The sequence below is a fragment of the Anopheles coluzzii genome, chromosome 3 (genome assembly GCF_943734685.1).
Source record: "Anopheles coluzzii chromosome 3, AcolN3, whole genome shotgun sequence".
In the NCBI taxonomy this organism is placed as follows: domain Eukaryota; kingdom Metazoa; phylum Arthropoda; class Insecta; order Diptera; family Culicidae; genus Anopheles; species Anopheles coluzzii.
In genome coordinates, this window is record NC_064671.1 from 47,774,394 (window position 1) to 47,787,805 (window position 13,412).

Sequence of the window (13,412 nt, forward strand, 5' to 3'; positions counted from 1 at the left end):
TTCTTCGTGGTGCAAAGCAAGTTGATGCAGCTACGTTTGGTACGAGGTAAGCATATGGGCATAGGGTAAGGATATAAGGCACATTTTGAAAACACATCTCATTCCAATTCTAAAGCATTCTTACTTTGTAAATGAGCAAAACTGTCCATGCATTGACTTCGGCTAATGGGCAAACTAAGGAAATAAAAACTGACAGAAGAAGCGAATCGATTTAAGTTCAAATTAGACCTACACTACATGATTTAAAGTACTGGCCAGTGAGCTGTTTTGGATGTAAAATGATCGAAACAGACGGGTGATTTAAAGTGATAGCTAATTTTACACATAGAGTGGAAAGATATGAGGGCGATTTTCATTGCAAAGGAGATGGTGTACAAAAATCAGATGGAATGTAAGATAATGGAATTGCAACAGAAAGAGGCAATGAAATGCAGAAAAAACTCATTAAAATCAACCATTCATTGGTAAAATATTAATTGTACGATTGTTGGTTTGCAAAATAAAAAGGACGAAATTGTCCGTTGCGAATAAAAAGTAAAACACGAACTTGGGATGCGCCAAAGCGAAAGCAATGGAAATTCAGACAAACAAAGAAGAGTAAACAAATGATAAATACAAACGGCAGTTGAATGAATAAACAAAAACAAACAAAAAACCAATAGACGCCGATCATCACCAAGACCAATGTCCCAGCAAAACTACAATGAAAACATAAACGTTGTGATGCTGAGCAGAATCATACCGACACAATTTTAAGTGCACCATGCAGCAGACCGTACTATGTAGACAAGCATACGCAAAACACCGTTTGTTATATTTCATAGCGTATTGTTCTCTGTTCCCCCGTAGGAGTAGCAGAGTGAAAAATACAACAACAACAAAAAGAAAGTTAAATCTGCATTTGTAGTAGTTTTTGCATTGATTGGTGCGCTTGCGTTAGAAATAACGATTCTGCTAGCATAATATATCAAACACACTTTTGAATTTGTTCTTTTCAACTCCACTCATGTGTGGACTTTGATGTGCGATAATAGTAAAAAAAGAAACCATACTGGAGATATACAAAAAAGGAATTATTCAATTTGTAACTAGGTTGGATAATTGTATAAAATCAAACACGAGAAAACAATAAAATGTTGATGATATTTTGTCGTTGTATATAGTTAAAATATGAAAGCAAGAAACGCATGAATACCTTATGTAGTAAGCAAAGTACAAGTGTAACTTTAAATATGTTTTTAAATGTTATCTAAAGAAGGCCACTACAAAAGTAGCAGTATCAGAAAACATGTTCAACGCTTGCACTTTAAGAAATGACAAATAAAATTAAATAAACATCAGTGTTAAGTAGATGGCAAAAATGACAGCACCGGCTCGTGCGAGGAAGGGGCGACGAGGGCATCATCGTTTTAAATAAAACATGAATCAATTTCAATGGAAAAATAACAAACAGAGTCGGTAAAAAAAAATATGGTGAAATGATTCATAAAATTTGATTGCCTGTATTTAATTAAATCCACCGCCGCAGGGATGGGATGCTGAATCAAATTAAGATTATGAGAAAAAAAAACCTCGCATTGAAAAACACGAAGGTATCAAAGCATGGGTGGACATTATTTAAACTCGTTCTTTAATGGCAAAGCGAAATGTGCAAAGAGTGCATAAGAGAATGGCGCACAAACAAAACAAAAACAAAAAAAGGTTAACAAACCTTAACTACTACTCGTAGCTTGGGGCAAAGTGATATGCAAAAAAAATGGGAAAACTGAAGCTCAGAGATACTACTGTCAATGTATATGTATATAAATATATGTATATATATAGATATAGATATGTACTTTTAAAACAACACGAACACTATCGATGTGCAGTTACGCAGAGCGCTCAACGAAGAGTTATTGTGTGGGTGATAAATATGTGATAATGAAACCCAGAATTCAAGAAGATGAAATGAATGAAATGGAAAAGTAAAAGGATGGTAAACGCAATTCAACGCAAAAACAGAAACGGTGAAGATAAAACATAAACTGCATGGAAGAAATGCGAGAAAATGGTCACGACCGCAAAGGCAACGCGGACGCAACTGAGCAAGAAAAGTGAAACAGAGCGAGCATTTCGTTGGAATAAAAAGGAACGAAAAAAGAATAAAAAATTGTTAATCCTTTTTTTTGCAGTTGCACGGCGGTTAATTAACGATTGCCTTTCGACCCTTTTGCTTCCGGTTGACCGTTTTCACTTAATGCCAACACATAACTAACGACTGGTCTTCGCCAACTGTCGTACCGCGTTAGCTGTACAGCGGACAGGGTTTGCTTTGCTTCCGCCCATACTTCCGCTTCGACACAGGACGGACGCACCTACCTGTAGGGCGATCGTTACCTGAATGATCTTTGCTTTCAGGGTGGGTATCGCTGCTGCAGGCAGTACTTAATTTCTTTCGGCATTGTTATGGACCTCAGTGCTGTGAGTGTTTGGATGTTTTTCTTATTTCCTGCTCCCCCTTGCTTCTCTCTCTCTCTCTCTCTCTCTCTCTCTCTCTCTCTCTTTCTTTCTTTATTTCGCTTGCTCTATCGACTACTGTGTAACCAAAAAAGGAAAATGCAAACCAAAGTGCCCCTGGTTTTTGTTTCTTCCATAAACGATCAGCCAGAAGAAGAAGAAAAATAAACCAAAGTATATTCAACGGGTATGATTACGGTGACGCAGAGCGGTATGGTAATGCAAAATTTGTGGACATAGCCTGGCACTGAATCGAAAGCTTATTTATGACGAACATCATCTTCCAAGCTTCTTTCGCTGTTGCTGTCCCTGCTGAACCGAGAAAGTGGGCACACCAAAAAAAGGGTTCGGTAGTTTATGAAAATATCTTTCCCTTTTTAATTAAATTTCCAAAAAGTACGATAGCTGAGCAGAGAATTACGCGAATAAATAAAGCAGAAAAGAAGAAGCAGGGGGTTAAGGTTATGTCAGCTCGTCTTTGTTTCGGAAGGTTTGTGCACACCAGCAGCAGCAGCAGCAGCAGCAACAACAACAAAAAAACTATAACACAACAAAATCAATACAAAGTTTCTAAGCACAGCAGCACCACCACCAGCTTCGTGTGCACAGACGTCGCAAAAATCAAAAGCAAGAAAAGCCCGGTACGAATTATTTGTCCGGCATCTTTGTGCGAAAAATTGAGCAAAACAGAAAGAGAGTAGAAGGAAAATAAAAACACATCCAAACACGCACAGGGCACGCAAAGTCTCTATAGCGGCGAGAGTTCACAAAAACCGATTTCTGCATTATTTGGGCAGGATATTAAAATAAAATAAAATCAAGCATCCGAAAGAAACGTTCGTACATTGCATCAACAGACAATCGTGGGCTGTTTTCGACCGGGTGGTAATATTGTGCTACAAAAAAATAAAACACACGATCCGGCAGGCAACCAGCAGTTTTTTTCCTTTTTCATTGGATACTGGTGGCCTCATGGTTAAGCCCGTAGGCGGAAGCAAGTCTTGCAAAGGCAGTGGCAAAGACAGCACACTCAGTGCGGGGAGCTGCTGGTTTTACCCGCCTTCGGCAGCCACATTGTTCATGCTCCCTTTAGGTATCCTTTTAACGGACCCTTGATCCCGTCGTCGTCTCGCTTCACAATGGATTTGTGCTGGACCCTTCCTGGTAATTGTGAGCGAGCGGAATGAGCGAATGCGTGAAAATCTACCACCCCGCTGGCAAAGAATATCGATTCTTCCCTTCAAGTTCTATTGCCAGCCACATTAAAACAGTAGATCAAGAAAGCTCATCCTAGAGCCCGCAACCCACACCCTTCTGCCGAATCACCTTCTGACATTCGCTTTAATCTTGCACACGCGCTTTCCACGTCGATCCAACCACGACTGCCGTTTATCACAACATGAAAACAGAATATTTTTTTGGGGATTGGAGTGGAGTGGAGGGTGGTTTCTTCGGATCGGATCGAGCTGAGGGTGGGGTGCATAGCGAAAAGAAGGCTGGAAGTTAAACGCAGTAAAGTCTACTTTCATTTGCAACCCCAATTAGCCGCTGAGATCAAATTAGATCCACCCCGTCGGCGTACGTACTAGATCTAGAGCGTTCGATCGAGAGGGGCACATCGATCAAGGGTGTGACAGAGAAAGATAAAGGTAGGGGAAGGTACAGGGTAAGAAAAAAGGGTTTACTTACCGTACTGTTTGGTTCGCACCGGGATCGGCGGAGTGGTGGCACCTTCGCCACGCTGGGACCGGGCCGACAGCCAGAAGTAGTACAGTGTGTCCGGGTACAAGCTGCTCAGCGTGTAGGTCTCGGTGTTCGGAATTCGTCTGTGCGCACCAGTGCCCGGTGGTTAATGGCGTACACGGATGGTCGTGAAGGGAGAAGAATTTTAATTTGTGATTAATATTAATAAATTTTGTTTCACCTGCCAGGTCTGTGTATTGAAGGTATTATTTGGCGGATAGCGAAACCGGGGAACGAACGAACCGGGGCACAAAGGGTTTCGCAGGGATGGAAGGCCCCAGTTCCGCGTGGTCTGGTGCTGATGGAAAATGAATGGCGAGCCCGTGAGTAGGATGAAAATCATTTTCATAAAACACTGCCCTTTTTTCACGACCGGAGCTGGTCGGTTGGTAGGTAGTCCCGGTGTGGGCGAATGGGTTACGCACTCAAGAATGTCGTCGGCGCTCAGTCCGTAGCACCAGTAATCCATAAAAAAGTAGAAATACAAAAGGGGAAAATGACCAGGCGGCTGGCTAACTCTATCATGCAGCTCATGCTTTTAGGTCGCTCGATTCCGTGAATTTATTTGCGGACGACGAACGGCTGACGCAGGACAGAGCATGCCAACGACGAGGGGGCGGGCCACAGGTTGGGCGATGTGGGAGAATTTATCAAAGGTTTTCGCCGGTTACACGAACCAGGTATTCTTGCACGGCATAGCTTAAGGTCGTCGGTTGAGAAGGAGAAACTTTTCGGCCGCGATTGGTTTTATGAACTCTTCAAATTTGGTGGTAACTGTTCCGTGCCACAACATTGCCTTTACACGCAGCCTCCTCGCGCTACCAACCAATCAGGCAGTTGCGACGCTTGAGAAAGCTAAATTGGTGGGTGACGCGATGGAATTTTGATGAAAACCACAAACACGGTAGTAAATTTCGCATGTTATGACATTTTCAACGGAAACTTTTTCTGCGCTGAATGTTTCGGTTGTGCCATTTGTGCAAAACGATTGTGTACGGTTGTATGGTTTTGAACAACACGGCTAGTTACATTATCATAAACATCATAATTTGGCGATAATGGATGGGCTCGGTAATTGTTTCGGCGCGCCGGAAACGGAACGTGTTCATTACAATTAATAAATAATATATCCTGGCAGGCGTGACAATATTTTCTCAGACCACCGTTTCTTAATGGGGTAGTTATTCCGCGTACACCTCGAAGGGGTTTATACTTGTTTCGATGTGAAACGCACGGTTGTTCAATAGTCAAACATATTTAAGCTATTTTTTTCGGGGCGCTGTATGGTAATTTGTAACAAACAACAAATACGGTAAAATAGCTTAAACTTCGTTATATTGTCGACCGTTTTGTTATTTGAATATTCAACATTGATTTAAAATTGTAATTTAAAGAGCGTTAACCATAGTGAAAAGCAAGAACCACACGGGCTTAAAACTGAAACAAAACATGAACGGCCAATATAAACGGCATGGAAAACAATCAACAAAAAAGCTATAAATTTTCTCTGCTGTCGGTTCGAAAAACAATACCAGCTTTAAAAACAAAAATCAATACCATGCAGACAAACGACGCTGCGCTGCGTCCGACATAAGCGGGAAGGTGAGACGATGGGGGTTTTATGAAAGTGGCCGAAAGGTTCACTAATTTTCACTGCTTCAAAGTACCCCGGGTTCGAGTGCGCGGTGTCAATATTATTCAATAATTTAAATTTCAAATTATCCCACGACTAATGTCCCTCCGGCAACGCTGAACGTACGCTGAAACGGAGCGAAAGCATCGAAAGCTGATTGTGAAATGTCCCACCAAAGCTGGGAAAGTGTGCGAACGAATGGTTTAAGTGGGCACGGCTTTCCACCCCGCAATCGCATGAAGGAGGCCAAGAGAAGAGCGTGGAAAGAAGAGGGGGGACATGTCGTGTTGACATTAGTTTGGCATCCCACGGAGAGCTGACAGATGACGGACTATTCTAGCTGGCTGGCTGTGGGGTGCGCTACATATGAGGCCGTTCACATAAAAGTCTAGCGTCGAGTTGAGACTGCCGATGGGAACGTAGGTATGGCCCCCATATTTCGATTCAGGAAATATAAGGTACTACATTGGATTGGATTTGCTGGCATGGAGTGCTTGGGGGCGGGCAATGTTATTGTTACTGTTTTTTGACCACTATTGCTTGCTGGTTGGCACCGCATGAGCGGGGAATGCTGCTGAGGATTGACCCACACTGTGTGTGAGTGTGTGTGTGTGTGAAGTGACTGGCACAAACAATAACAACAAACAAAACAAGTGCCTCCACTAAACAGTTATCAAGTGCGCTATTGTTATGAATGCCATTCGTTCCGTTTGGCGACCAGCAGCGGCGCATACAAAGCGGGCAGCACGGCTCCGACCACCAAAACTTCATGATGCGGTGAGATAATGAAGGAAATAGAGTTTGCGCTGGGACATCCCATCCCATGAACTAAAGCATGGACATCCCAGCACAGTAAATCGCGAAACAGTAGTCACAGGGATAGGATTTCGCACTTGCAACTTGGCGGGCCTCTGCAGCGGAACAGAGAGATGGGGTAGGAGGGGAAGTGTGCGAGGGGGGGGGGGGTGGGTGATGGTTGCGGAAACATATACATACTGATGATGCTGCTCGTTTGCATAAGTGTCATTCCAGTACAGCTCGTAGTGTACGATGTTCTCGCCCGAGTGAGTTGGCCGGGACCATTGCAGGGTGACAGCTGTTTCACCGACATCGGTAGCCCGAAAGTTGCTTGGTTGTGAGGGAACGCCTGAAAATAGTACAGTAAAAGAGCGAAAGAGAATGTTGTTAAACGCTGGTAGCTGAAAAAAAAACACACAGACAAACACAATTCTTTGCAATTTCATAGTGCCCCCGTGTGCGCGCGCGTGTGTCGAAAAACTCGCAATTGCAAACACACCAAACCAACAACCAAACTGAAGCAAGTACTGTGGGTGTCATCCTAGTGTCATTCAGCGTGGAGGGTCTACTACTGCCCTCCTGTCCAGTACGCTTCACCGAACGAAAAGTACCAGAAAACAAAACGATCGTCCAATGATGGTGGTGTATCGCGCGAATGGAAAACTCCCGCAAACTAGCTGGGAGGGTCGCGCACAAATGAGTGTAGGGTGTGAACGAGGAGTGAAAACATTTGGTTGTAATTTGCATATGCATAAACACGTTGTATGAATGTTTGATAGGAAACAATTTAATTACATCGAGATTATCACCGGTGTCGATGGCAATCGAAAATCCTGTTACACTTAAGCCGGTAGCTTAATTTAGATAGCTTCGTTTTAAAATGCTCATATTTAGACGAACGCTACAGCGCACATTTTTGTCCATTAAAACTCTTGAGGCTGTTGTTTGTCATGCTCTTGAAGATGCGATGTTTGTCGTGTTCTTGAATCATAGTTAGATTGAAAGTTTAGGACTTCACAATGGCTCTAATTGATATTTAATTTGTTGTTTAATGTAGCCAGCTGAACAATGATGTACGTACAACGTTTTTATGAAGATTTTTTGAAATGTTTTTGAACAATGAAGTTGATTTATTAGATAACACAAAAAAAGATTTCAAATACAGAACATGGACTTATCTCGGGATTAGACCTTGCACCTTTCTCTTGGCCACGATTGGGACATTTCGGGAAGACAATATACATTTACGGTATCGCCATCTGTCTGGAATCACAGGAAACAACATTGTGCCACCAAATTGATCGTTGATAATTATTAAAGGCTTATGTTTAATTTTTAAAGGTTTATGTTTAAGTAGTGTACTGTTATAGAAACTATCGAGCATTTAAATTAAGCCTATTCAACTCAATTATATCCAGCCTCACAAAATCCTTAAAAAAAACGCTGATTCAGTCAGGAAAGCACAGTGCTCAGATAGTGAGATTTATATTCATACTTCATCATTCTTGAAGATGTACAGTGGCCCATCTGTTGAGACCATTATTCTTGCCCTTTGTCTCATTAGTTGACAATGTGCAAAGAAACGGCGCAGCATGAAATGGACAGTTGCGATGTCACTGTCACAGTGCCGCCGCTGAATCTGCATTTCAACTGGACCTGAAGCCTTAAGTTTATTAGTCAATCTCCGACAGTGCTCTTTATGCCGCGATGATAGCGTTTCTGTTGCACTTCTTGCAGGGCAGCGACAGTGCAACAGCACACTATCTACCGGCCGGCGCACGAAGCGGAAAGGGATAGTGTTGGATTGATTTGAGGGAAAAGTTAAATTGAAATAACTTTTGTGTGCCGCTCGGAGGAGAAAACAATGGCAAACGCTCATTCCAACGGTACTGGACCGATGCATTGCGGGATTGTCATTATGCTTTCCGGGTAGGTGGTGGGAGGACACTTGCAAGGAAAACTCGCTCATCATGCCAAGCGAGAATATCTCGACGTGGCGCAAAAACTTGCCTCCTTGTGTCAAAGGGAGGTATGAAATGAGGATTCTTGAATTTTGTTGCAGCGTTATGTCTAATTTGACCGAATCTGTAAAACAAGTTGATGACTTGCTCTTGCGATATCGTAGCGACAGTTATGCTTGAAACGGCGTATTGTTTCATGAAAATAGACGATGAATGTTGAGAAGATGAATGATTTTATGTTACTAGCGACAGCTGGTGGAATTTAGCCACGGAGGGGGTGGTATAATTTCAAGAAAATAGTTAAACTTTACTGGACGGAAATCCAATTAGCTTCTAAGGACGGGTTGGGCTTGTTGAACGACGGATGACTGATTCACTGTTACCACTGTTGTAGCTGTAGCGAAAGAGTGCGCCTTTGGAGTAATCTGTTAAATTGAGCGCAAAGTTGATTCTATTTTACCGTTTTGTCACTAACTATGTCAAAGTTCTCTAGTTGCTTGTCAGTCTGTATGTCTTTGATTATGGCTGGCATTCCGGGGCGACAGCAAACTGTGAGTTTAGTACACTATTTTCTCTGCTAAATCAGGCAACTTAACCCAACGATGATTTAAACATATATTTTTTGCCTTAGCACGCTCATTCAAAGGACTATATTTTCTCGGTGTGTGATATAGGGATAGCATGTTGCTCTATGGATACGAGAATTCATTTACAAAACAACTTACCTTGTTGAGCTTTAACTTGAACCGGGTTGGACAAGGGACCAGCACCCATAGAGGTAAATGCTTGTACCCGTATAGTGTAGATAGCATGAGGAGTCAGCTCAGAAATAGTCGTCATATCGTTGGTTTCCATCTGAGAGTCCCACGATGCTTCGGGCTGGTTTGGGTTGGTGGTGTAGTACACTTTGTATCCCTAATAAAAAGAGCAGACGTAAAACCGGACAACATTAAATATGTGTGCATACTAACATAAACATTACAAACTGTATCAACAATGGATGGAAACCGCAGGGCAATATATTTTACAAATTTGGCTCTTGCAACCAGTTATCAAAGTTAGAAGATCATGAAAGAGTAAAGTAATAGGCAACAGTCGTGCTTACCACATATGCCCCACGTATGGTGGCGGTAAGCGACAGTCCCAACCTTAATGATCATATTAATCAACAAATCCATAAAACGTTCATTACAACCAAGTCAACCAGGCATTACAGGCCCGCAGCGGTGGCAGCCATTATCGGAAACACGCATCACAAAACGCATCCGAGCCAGGGCCGGACTCTGATGGTTGACCTGCGATGTTCTCCGATGGTCATGTAAAATTATACCAAATTGCATTAATAATTCACTGTTAATTACGCTGAAACATCTCATAAATTATTTGCTGCGTAAACGTGAGCTCCTGGCCTGACCCTTTCGACCGATACAATTATTGATAGTTCGTTATCTATTGTTGGGGTACACGACAGTCGTCGGGGATGGATCTCGCATGGTGTAAGAAAATGCTTACACATCATCTGTTTGAAATGCCAGTGCCAGATACTGACAATCAATGGAAAATATGCTTGCTCAAATGAGTGTAAATTGAATATAAATGGGAACGAAGGAGAAAAAACAAAATATAAACAAGGTAAAATATTAACGACGGCCGATAATTTTTTCTCGATTAAACTGTTGAAGTAGAGTGAATTAATTGGGTGGAATGTAAAAAAAAACAGGAAGAGGAAATAGATTGTAAGCTAATCCCTTTATTAGCAATTGAAAGCAAAACAAAAACCGACCCATTAATTGAATGGAGTATGGCTGATGTATCAATTAGCACACTGTTCATTATAAATGCTTACGCGTTTAGAATGATGGTTAATGGAGTGTACAAATGATAACCCTTTATTGATCGACTGGTAGCGTCAATATGTACGCAGCGTATCGATTGAAGGCTTTTGAAGTATGCTATTATTAGATAGTCGAAGTTGTCGCCACGTGAAAATGTGGCAAAATAAACGGTATAGGCGAAACAGTACTATTTTATCCCGCTAATGGGGAAAACGCTATAAATACACATCTAGAATCCATTTTATGCCCGCGCGATGAGCAGCTTCCAGCTAGTCTAGGTGCAAAAAAAAAAGTTGTTATTAAATTTGTCCTGCACGATTGGAAGTAATGGTTTTGTTTGTGTCGGTCGTGCCCCGCCGATGCTTGACAACTTTCCGTGCTGTTACTTCTACCCCGAACGCTACTGGTACTCACGGTAACTTGTCCATTAGGAGTCTCAGGTGGTTCCCACGTAATAAGCATTGTCGAAGAGCTTAACGGCTTCACTTCGATGTTCCTTGGAGCACTTTCCATTTCTGTAAGTAGTTACCGGCAGACGAAGACAGGAAGATAAGACGATGATACTCAGCGCACGGTGCATTTGTTACTTGTACTCAAATTGAAAAGCTTAATAAACTAAGGCATTTGAACTATAAAATGTATAATAAGGATATTAAGGTAAAACATAGACAAATTTGCACAAATGGATTAAAGTATGCTTTAGTAGGGTGAAATATAAGAACATTGTTAATCCCAAATGAAGCAAATGATACAGTAATTCTAAAAGGTGATTGATATATACAGTTCTAAAATAGTAATGGACCACTCAAACTAGTGATACTTCAACATACTAAACGAAGCTACAGATGGCGGTAATAGTAAACACATACGCATAAAACACTTGAAAAGTAGATTAAAACATGCATGATAAAGAGGTGTAAGAATTAGTTGAATCGTGAGTATGTATATATTGAACAAAGCAGTTTGATTTTGCATTAAACAGTGCGATTTGTATATTTATGGAACTCGTAAAAATAAATAACCAGCTCGTATCGAAATGCACCACGTATAAAGATTTGTGCCGCACGAAGCGCAAAATAAAAGATTCATAGATGACAAGAAATTGAAGACTGCGGAAACCGAGAGCTCCTGAGGCTGAAAGCAATGTCGGCAGTCCGGGAAACTTTAGCAGAACTAAAATAAAAGTTGCTATCCATTGTTAAATTGAATATTTTCTGCAGAAATTCTGCCCTGAGGCATCTATCAGACCGTTTGTGGACCGAGCTCGGACAGGTGGGCAATGCAAAGTTGAGCAGAGCAGATATACGGAGAGGGGGTGCTGCCAAACAATAAGAAGTAAAGGCAAAAGGAACTGTCCATTTTTCTGTACTTGCCCAATCCCCCCACCCTCCCTCCTTGCAGCGATATGTGATCGTTAGGGTTGTTGTGTGTCGGTGAAATAAGAACAGCTCGCAAAAGTACATTTTCCCACTGCTGCATTATGAAAATGCTGTAGAACGTAAAACGAAACGGGGACCAGAGTGCACAAACGGTGAAGGCGTTTGTGAGAAAATGGAACATATTCTACAAACAGTCGACAATACGACACATAGCAGCAGCGGCAGCAGCACACTAAAGTATTGACGATGAAATCAATAGAACAGCAGCATTGGGCACAAAGCACCAAAACCAGTAGACCAACCAAACGCGAGCAGTGGAGTGAGATGGGCGCGTTGCGAAGATAAACACAGGCAACATGAGCACGAAGGTTCGGTCGTGATGTGTGTGAGGGCGGTACGTATCACTTGGAAAAGTTTAGTGCATTGCTCGAAGCTTATCTTTTGGACAGTTGCAAAGTGAAAACTTTCCCATCTAGGAAAGATCCCGAAAGGACGAAGTGAGGACGGAAGGGAGGCCGAGAGAGAGAGAGAGAGAGAGAGAGACAGAGACGATGGTGCGGACCGTGGCAAGCAATCGCTAGTAGGTACAGTGAAGTACGTTGCGACTTTACCGAAATTACCCTGAATGACATACTTGTGTGTCTCCGTAGTTCGTGTACCAAACAACGCAGCAGCAAGCAGCAGCATCTCATGTAAATTTGTGAAGCAAAAAGGTGAAGTTAGCGCTTACGGCCAAAAGAAAATAGAAACAAAAAAGGAAAGCAAAAATGCGCTGATGGAAACTGGAGAAAATTTAAAACTGATTGAAACACGCCATACAAAAACGAGTGAAAAAGTGTAAACATCTTATTGCTCAAAAACTGATCGCCATTCTACGAGAAATAAAACTTTTCTATATGGGAATACAGCAGAAAACCAAAACAAAAAAAAAGTGGAAGAAATGGAAACAAAAACTCAATCGTGATACACACAGTTCGACAAGTAGAGGTGCGGGAATTGAAACATGATGAAGTTTATGTGAATGTGGCATGAAAGTTGGCAAAATCTACCGTGTAAAGGGCCGGTCACAAAAGACAAAGTAAAACAAAACTTCCACAGAAATGGTGAATCAAATGTGTATAAAAAGAAGGAAAAAACAAATCCATACAACTACAGGCAACTGCCGTTATAAAGTGAGTTACTTACTGGAACCTCCATAAGCGGAATCGCCTGTCAATATGTTGGTTAGAGACAAAACGAAATGATGAGAGCACCGCGCGTTATCGAGAGCAAAAAGTTGAGGAGAATAAAAATAGTCAATGAGTTAAAATGTATATATTTGCATCGAATAAAGTGCATTATTAAAAGGAGAAAAAAAAACCGCTAAAAACAGGTGCAATTGTAAACCAAAAATTGGAACAAAAAGAATGTACAAAATATTTACGAAATGGTGTGTTTTTTTCTCTTTTCTACAGTTCTATTGCTTTAATATGGGGTGCTCGTTTTGTAAACAAAAGGCAAACACTAACTGCCGTTCCAAATAAACAAGCACAATTTAAACCTGTTAGACTAATGGTACCAAAAA

General features: G+C 41.7%; 1 protein-coding gene across 11 annotated transcripts in view; it reads right to left on the reverse strand.

The window, feature by feature from the left end:
• LOC120959085 (tyrosine-protein phosphatase Lar) overlaps positions 1-13,412 on the reverse strand; it is a 226,038-nt gene that overhangs the window by 34,012 nt on the left and 178,614 nt on the right. For 9 of the 11 annotated variants that reach the window (XM_049610033.1, XM_049610032.1, XM_049610031.1 and 6 more), the window contains 5 exons: positions 13,034-13,057; positions 10,884-10,984; positions 9,360-9,549; positions 6,872-7,022; positions 4,189-4,325 (listed from right to left, as the gene is read on the reverse strand). In XM_049610033.1, coding sequence (XP_049465990.1) covers positions 4,189-4,325; positions 6,872-7,022; positions 9,360-9,549; positions 10,884-10,984; positions 13,034-13,057 — 603 coding nt within the window. The remainder of the gene's footprint in view (positions 1-4,188; positions 4,326-6,871; positions 7,023-9,359; positions 9,550-10,883; positions 10,985-13,033; positions 13,058-13,412) is intronic. The other 2 variants (XM_040382255.2, XM_040382252.2) reach the window with 1 other exon arrangement.